Source organism: Cetorhinus maximus, chromosome 25 (assembly GCF_964194155.1).
Source record: "Cetorhinus maximus chromosome 25, sCetMax3.hap1.1, whole genome shotgun sequence".
In the NCBI taxonomy this organism is placed as follows: domain Eukaryota; kingdom Metazoa; phylum Chordata; class Chondrichthyes; order Lamniformes; family Cetorhinidae; genus Cetorhinus; species Cetorhinus maximus.
The window spans coordinates 12701461-12709469 of NC_135903.1; the positions used below are offsets into that span (position 1 = coordinate 12701461).

Sequence of the window (8009 nt, forward strand, 5' to 3'; positions counted from 1 at the left end):
CCACCTTTGTTAACTGGCCAAGGTCCCTGTTGTCAAAGACACGTTGGTGCAATGTTGAAGGTGGCAGCGCTGGCACAGTTGGCTCGGCGTTGGGCTTCCTCGTCGATGGTAGTCCCTGGGGAGAGGAGGCTGCTGAGATAAGGGAAGTGCTGCACGTTCTCCAGAGCCACCCCATCTCTGTGGAAGGTGCGGGAGATGCTCAACTGGCCAGGGGGAAGGTTGGTGAAGGACCTTCGTCCTGGCGATGTTTAAGGACAGGCCAAGCCTCTTCTATGAGGTGTTGACGAAGTCACGCGTCCTTTGCATGTCCTGTACAGAGTGAGCCATCCGCAAGCTGAGCGTCGTGGATGTCCATGGTGGCGAATTCTGTTTCTGGAAGTGGCCAAGGCTGAAGAGCTTCCTGTCCAGAGGACACTGAACGTGGACACCAGGTGGGAGCTCGTCTCGGGTGAGGTGGATGATGCTGGTGAAGTAAATGGTGAACAGGGTGGGGGTGATCACATAGCCTTGTATGTGCCCAGTGTCCGTTTCCCACCAGTGCCTGTGCCACTCCTGCCTGGACACGCCCCCGCCCACACTGCCTACGTCACATGGCCAATGACGCCAGCGCGCTGTGACGCACGCCGCGTTGGTGACGTCAGGCGCAGCCCCAGCCGCATCTATATAAGGAGCCGGGACGTAGTGGGCGGCTGCAATCCGCACTTCAGTCCCGAGTTATCAGAGCTGGAGCCAGCAGAGTGCGCCTCACACCCCACTTCACTAAAGCAGGAACAACATCGCTATCGTATGTCAACTTGCCAGAACCTGCAAAGCTTCGGTAAGACTGGCGGCCGACCGGGTGGGCGGAGGGGAGGGGAGGGGAAGCGGCGCTCGGGTTTCGGCCTGAGGCCTAAGTGAAGAGCGGGTCCACGGTCTCTAGTTAGGGAGCGGCAGGCCAGAGGGTTCGCCCCCGCCCTTCCAGGCCTCGGGTTTATGGGTGGAGACTAGGAGCCGCTGCTGATTGGACGGTTCGGCTGTCAGTGATGTGATGTCACGATGCTGACGACATGGCGCAGGAACGTAAGGCGGGGCCTGTTGCTCGGTGACGCTCGAACTCGGCCTCCGTGCCCCTGAGCCCAAGGTCCCTGCTGTCTATCCAATGGGAGCCCTGTTGCTAGGTGGATAGGGTGAGGATGGAGTCCAGGGTGTTCAATCTGAATGTAACCTGGTGGCCATTTGGCCTACCCAGCCCATACTGGCTCAGCTTGAGCCTCCTCTTATCCTTCCTCTATCGGCATAAACCCTTTTCTCATCTGTCTCATGTGTTTAACCCTTTAGTGCCATTTGTCTCAGCTGCTCTCTCTCTGGCAGTGAGTTCTGCACTCTGGGTAAAGCAGTTTCTGATGAGTTCTTGACTGATTTCTTAGTGACAAATTGGAAATAGTCTACTCTATCAAAAACCCATCATATTGACTGGCATAGCCTGTGTCAATCAGTTTGAGTTACTAGAGGGTTGGCATGCCATTGACTGAATGTCTCTACCTGCATCATAAGCATCTCATCCTTAATTGCATCCTGCTGTACCTCAACTTCTGGCTTTACTTTCTCCCTCTTTAATCGCTAATCCAGCTTTTTGGCCATCTGTACAATATCTCTGCTAAATTTAGTGACGTGCCTTCAGTTCAAGGACTTCCTGTTTTGAATTCTTAGCTGCTTACTGACTTGTATGGGAATCTTGTGTCACTAATGTAACACTTTAGTAAGTATTAATGAATAAACAATTTTCCAAACTAATTTTGACTGATTTTTTTTTTGCTTTACACCTAATGCTTATTCAAATATGCAGTTTATTGGCAATCAGTTATTGTGACAACCTACTGACCAAGTGCTTTGGCAAGTAAATACTGACCTAGTCCAGACTATTCTAAATGTGGTAGGTTCATCTGAGGGGAATGTGTGGGAAGGCTGCTCAGCATCAGAGCAGTTGGGATGTTAATATTAAATGCCAGCCTTGCCAGTGACACCCATGTCCCACAAACGAATAATAGCCTGGACATGTGTGGAGAATGAACTTCAAATCCTACAAACAAAACAAATTGGAAGGGGGCCTATGTTATGAGCAGGAGTAGACCATAAAGCCTCAAGATTACTCTGCCTCAGCTCCTTTCCTGCCCACTCCACACAATCCTTGATTTCCTCCTGTCGAAAATCTGTATCTCTCAGCCTTGAATATACTCATCAATGAGGCATCCACAACCCTTAGTAAAGAAACTTTTCACCTCAGTCCTATTTGACCAACCTCTACCCTGAGACTGTTCCAGATTCCTGTCTACCTGTCAAGCCCCTTCAAAATCTTGTTTCAATATGATCACCTCATTTTTCTAAATGGCAGAAAACATAAGCCCAATTTACTCAGCTCCTCACCGTAGGACAACCCCCTCATCCCAGGCAAGGCAAGTATATTCTTTAGATATAGAGGCCAAAACTGCACAATATTCCAGATGTGGTCTTATCAAAGCTCTGTACAATTATAGCAAGACTTCCTTATTGTTCCAGTCTCCTTGCAATAAATTTTCATGCTTTTAAAAACATTTTTTTCTATTACCAAAGTGAATAACCTCTTCCCTGCACTGTACTCCGTAGGTCACCTTGTTGCGCACTCACCTAACCTGTGTCCTCAAAGCTTATATCCCCACTGAGCTTTGTATTGTCAGCAAATTGCAGAAATTCAACCGTCTGTCCTGTACTATAAATAACCAAAGCTTTTGTGTAGGGAGTGGATTTTCCCACTTATAATCCGCAGCACTAAATTTGACACTTTGCCCACGGGTCAATTAATCTCAACTGTAATCCTTGGTCAATGGGTACATCCTAGTGACTATACAGTACTGCAGCTTTGCAGCAGTTACTCAAAGCTACACTAACTGGCCAAGGAAGCAAGGCAAATGTCTTCTGCTCCATTTAAAATCTAACTGCTGCTGTTTTGAAGATGTATTTCCAGTGTCTGCTGTATTTTGTTTTTGCCCACTGCCTGCAGTATTTTGCTAGCTCATCTATGCCCTCTTAGACTTGATCAAATCCAATTTGCTGGCCCAAAATTGAGATATTTCCCTGTTCACATGAGCTGTCCCAGGAATACCAGTCACTGTACCTTTTTGAGTTCCAAAGGCTCACTACCCTCAGATAAAAATAATTTCTCCTCAACTGTCTTAAATGGGCGACACCCTTATTTTTAAACAGTGATCCCTAATTTTAGATCCTCCCACAGGAGGAAGCATGCTCTCCACATTCACGCTGCCAAGACCCTCCAGGATCTTAAAGGTTTCAATCAAGTCACCTCTTGCTCTTCTAAACTCCAGTGTATACAAGCCTAGCCTGTCCAACCTTTCCTCATTCGACAACCTGCCCACTTCTGGTATTAGTCTAGCAAACTTTCTCCGAACTGCTTCTAATGCATTTACATCCTTAAATAAAGAGACCAGTACTGTACACAGAACTCCTTATGTGACCTTGCCAGTGCACTGTACAACTGAAGCATAACCTCCCACTTTTGTATTCAATTCCCTCACAATAAATGAGAGCATTCTATTAGCTTTCCTAATTGCTGTACATGTATACTAGCCTTTTGTGATTCATGCACTAGGATGAATGCTCCTAGATCCCTCAATCTCAGCTCTAATCTCTCCATTTTGATGATATGCCTCTTTATATTTTCCCTGCCAAAATGGATAATTTCACACACAATACTCCATTTGCCAGATCTTTGCCCACTCACTTAACCTATCTATATCACTTTGTAGCCTTGTTCTCTTCACAACTTACTTTCCTACCTATCTGTCACCAGCAAATTTAGCAACCATACCTTTGGTCCCTTCATCCAAGTAATTTCTATAAAATTGTAAAGAGTTGGGACCACAGCACTGAACCCTGTGGCACACCACTCATTACATTCGTCCAACCTGAAATAGACCCATTTGTGCCTACCCTTGTTTTCTGTTGGCTAGCCAATCTTCTATCCATGCCAATATGTAATCCCTACACAGAGCTTTTATTTTCTGTAATAACCTTTGTGGCACTTTGCTTAGTTTTTGTAACTTTCCTACATTAACTGTTCTTTTATGGCTTTCCCATCCTTCATAGTTATTTTGATCAGTTCTAATCCACTCACACAGCCAGAATTTGCAGTAATGCATTGTAACACTGTCTATAGTTTTGTCAATCTGACCAACATCGTGCCCTTGGCATTTCTTCCTTTCCTAATTGTACTGTTTATAAAGTGCTTTGTTTCATGAATAGAAAATGTATTATCCACTTTAACCCACCCTGCAGTTAATACTTGTCCTCTAGTCTTTCCCATCACTGGATCCCTGGTTATACACTTTGAACATCCTTTTATGTGAAATGCATTGGGTAATTTTTTTAGTATCATTGGTACAATGTGCCTTTGTGCAAAGAAAAAAGATTTGCATTTATAAAGCAAATTTTGTGACCACAAGTGCTTTTACAGCCAGTGAAGTGTTATTTGAGGTGTGATGTAGGAACTGTGGCAGCTAATTTGCACAGTTGCCTGTTAACAGCAATGTGATGAGCTGATACAGATTGAGATAAATATTAGCCAGAACATTGGGGTGGGCCATTGAAAGGTAGCACCTGTGATAGTACAGTGCACTGGAGCATCAGTGTGTTTGAGGGGGCCTTGAACCCACAACCATCTGATTCTGATGAGAATACTTCAACTGAACCACGATTCGGAATAATCTCGAAACTGTAACCTGCCCACTTCTGTATTGCAGATCCCTTTGCTGATGCACTTAAGGGTGATGATCTCCTCCCTTCTGGGACTGAGGACTACATACACATAAGGATTCAGCAGAGGAACGGCAGGAAAACCCTCACCACTGTCCAGGGAATTGCTGATGAGTATGACAAAAAGAAGCTTGTCAAACACTTCAAAAAGGTAAGAGTGCTGCAGCCTGCTCGGCAGCTCTTGTCTGACTCCAGCTGGCTCCTAGTGGCTGTATTGTAGTTCTGCATATCAGAGCAAGATGACTAATCAAACCCATTTGTTTACTTGTTCTCCTAAATTGAGGTTTAACTTGTCTTCCTGTCTGCCTCTTGGCTGGGAGTGTGCTCCTATTGCCAGCAGCCTACTCAGTCATTATTCTTTCTGTTCCCTAAAGTACTTGTACAATTCTGATGTCAGAACAGAATTGAATCTGACTACCTTTTTGTTTTTCTGTGGTGCATTCATTAACAGCCAGCAAAATACCTTTCTCACTGGAGAGATGGCTGAGCTTGTACCTAGTGTGACGCCTGACTGGTGGCTAGATTAAAAGAGGGACATTACTGTTTAAATTATAAACACATCAATTTTTCCTGCAGCAATTTGCCTGCAATGGTACTGTGATTGAACATTCTGAATACGGGGAGGTAATCCAACTTCAAGGGGACCAGCGCAAGAACATCTGCAAGTTCCTGGTTGAGGTAAGTCTTGGTGGTTCAGACCAGATATAATGGGAGATGGTAATAGATTTTACAATCTGTTCAGACATTAGTGACAGCCTTCAGGGTTTCCTGCTGTTCCTTGTACATAATCTTCAGTCACAGGAAGGAGATCATCACAATCCTTAAGTGAATCAGCAATGGAATTTACAACATTAAAAGTACTTGGGTTATAGTAATTTGAGATTTTTTTTTGTCAGAGGTTAGCTGTGATCTTTAGTTGTCATGTGAAATTGCATGACTAACTTGCCGCTTACACAAACAGCTTACCCTGGCATATTGCATTCCTACCTGGTTTGCCAGCAAACTTAAACCCTGTGGGTATAATGGCTACTCAGGGCTACACCAGAACCTCAGGAGGCATCAACTTGTGCCCATGGGTCTGGATACTGTGGGGCCTAAAGGCTGCTTGCTGCCTGTCATGTGCACGTGGTGATGATAGTGAGTACTGACATCCCTTTGTAGATCTCCTAGGATTACTTTTCACATCCAGCTTGTGCTGATTGAAGACCCAAATGGTGGTTGGATTAAACTTCACTGACAAAGCTGAGTGCATTGCATACCAGCACTTTGTTCTCTACATTACCCTGAAGTTTAATGACTCAATCCACAGTGCTGTGAGGCAGCCAGTGTTTATGCTTACCTGTGTTTCATTTGATTTGCAGGTTGGAATTGTCAAGGAAGAGCAACTCAAGGTCCATGGGTTCTAATTGACCGTTCCTGTGTGCACACCACTGCTGGATAATGATAGGTTCTGACTTATGGACTGTACTCCTTGATCATGGGAATCCTGTATGTTGGCATTTAACTTGCACAATAATGAGCAGTTCACAATCTTCCAGCTCCTGTAGCAAGATCTCTAGATACATTTGCTTTTGTTCCTGTTAACTTTTGACGTGGTTTGTAATGTTTGTGCTTGCTTTTAAAGGCACGTTAGAACTTTGTACCTCCTTTCTATAATGTATAATAAAACCTGCTTGAGAAACTTGTTCTGACATGTTAGGTCTCCTTATAGATGAGCAGGGATCCAAATCTTCAAGTCCTGTGACACACATCTGAGGAAATATTTCAAATCTCTGTTTCAATGGATATCCTGTTGAATTATGTAAAGACTTGGAATAACAAGCCTGAACATCCATTACATTGTCTATGGAACCCACTGACATCTGCATAAACTCATACAGAATCCAATGTTTATTTATAGAGGGGAGAGCAGTTTTGAGTCATCTGTAACTCTCAGTTTTGTTTTGGAAGATTACTTTTACTTTGTGAAGTGCTTTGGAATGTGAGCTAATGAAAAGTCTCCCGCTCCCTACTCCCCTTCTAAAAGATCCTATCTCACTGTTTAGATCTGAGGAGTTCTCTTTTATCCCATAAGAAAGAAAAGGATAAACCAGGAAGCTGCAGGCCAGGGGGAAATCATTGGAAACCCTTATTGGGGACAATTTCTATTTGGAAAGGCATGGGTTAATGAGGAGAGCCAGCAAAGATTTCAGTCACAGATCAAAATAATGCCATATATGGATTTTTGGAAGGCAATCGACAAAGGGCCACAAGAAGCCGAGAGGGAAAGCTCAGGGAATTGAGGGGAAGTGGTGGTATGGATACAAAAGCTTCTGACAGGAAGCAGAAGATGGTGGTGAATTTTCTCCATACCATGTTTACATAAAGGTAAACATTTTTATTGCCCAGGGTCAATGTTTGTATGTAAGATTTTTTTTTTCTTACCTGCAATTGCTCCAAGTTAAATAATCCAAGCAGAATGTAAAGGTTAAAATAAAGGTTATTTATCATCACGACTTGCGCTGGATGTTTAAAATGTGACATCTCACTCACGACTCTCAGACCTTCATCTGTTTCTAATCATGTCTAATAGTGTAAAGCAATACAATTGCAATTTTTGATTTTCTTTGTGGTGGCCCTGTAGCAGTGGGTGGGGAGAGTCTTCTCCTAATTTCAAGCTATTTGTTTATTACCTTGGCTGCTTAAATGACCCGCAGCTGATGGAACTCTTTCTGCAGAACAGCCATTTTTTTGCTTTTAAAAGCAGGCAATACTAATTACTTGTACAAGTTCAACTCCCTTTTTTTCCAAAAGGTTGGTGTAATTTGACACTTTGAAATTTACCCAGTCTGGTTTGAATTAGGAATTATTATAATACAATGGAAGGTTGATGCAATCCATTCACATTCATTTAACACTTACTTTGTCTCTTTATGTGATGGAAGATGGGCTGGCTGGAATGCTGTTCTTTATGGTCCATCCTTAAAAGTTGAGAGTTCCTCAGATGGCTGTGATGTCCAAATTTAATTAGGCATTTGCTTGATACTCAGGACTGTCTGGAGCTTGATGTCAAAGGTCATATTTACAGCAGCCATTTTAATAGTCTGTTTAAAATTTTAAAAATATTGATTGGAAGTTCATAATATACTGGAACATGACAATGGAGGTGCTTTTGTAGTATTCCTAGAGGACCAGTTTTGGGTCCATTTTATAAACAACCCTAGACTTGGATTTTGGGGGCAACA

At 43.5% G+C, this 8009-nt stretch overlaps 1 protein-coding gene across 1 annotated transcript; it reads left to right on the forward strand.

Annotated features, from left to right (window-relative positions):
* Positions 1-582: 582 nt before the first annotated feature.
* On the forward strand, positions 583-7277 carry LOC144667902 (eukaryotic translation initiation factor 1b-like). Its single transcript, XM_078529498.1, has 4 exons — positions 583-817; positions 4773-4936; positions 5362-5463; positions 6147-7277. The coding sequence occupies exons 1-4, from the start codon at positions 598-600 to the stop codon at positions 6189-6191; spliced, it is 531 nt and encodes a 176-aa protein (XP_078385624.1). The 5' UTR covers positions 583-597; the 3' UTR covers positions 6192-7277.
* Positions 7278-8009: the final 732 nt, after the last annotated feature.

Excerpts from the sequence above, each read along its gene's own strand:
- LOC144667902 (XM_078529498.1), top strand. The coding sequence starts at position 598 with ATGACGCCAGCGCGCTGTGACGCACGCCGCGTTGGTGACGTCAGGCGC. Across the intron at positions 818-4,772 it reads CCAGAACCTGCAAAGCTTCG|ATCCCTTTGCTGATGCACTT; the intron begins GTAAGACTGGCG and ends TCTGTATTGCAG. Across the intron at positions 5,464-6,146 it reads TCTGCAAGTTCCTGGTTGAG|GTTGGAATTGTCAAGGAAGA; the intron begins GTAAGTCTTGGT and ends TTTGATTTGCAG.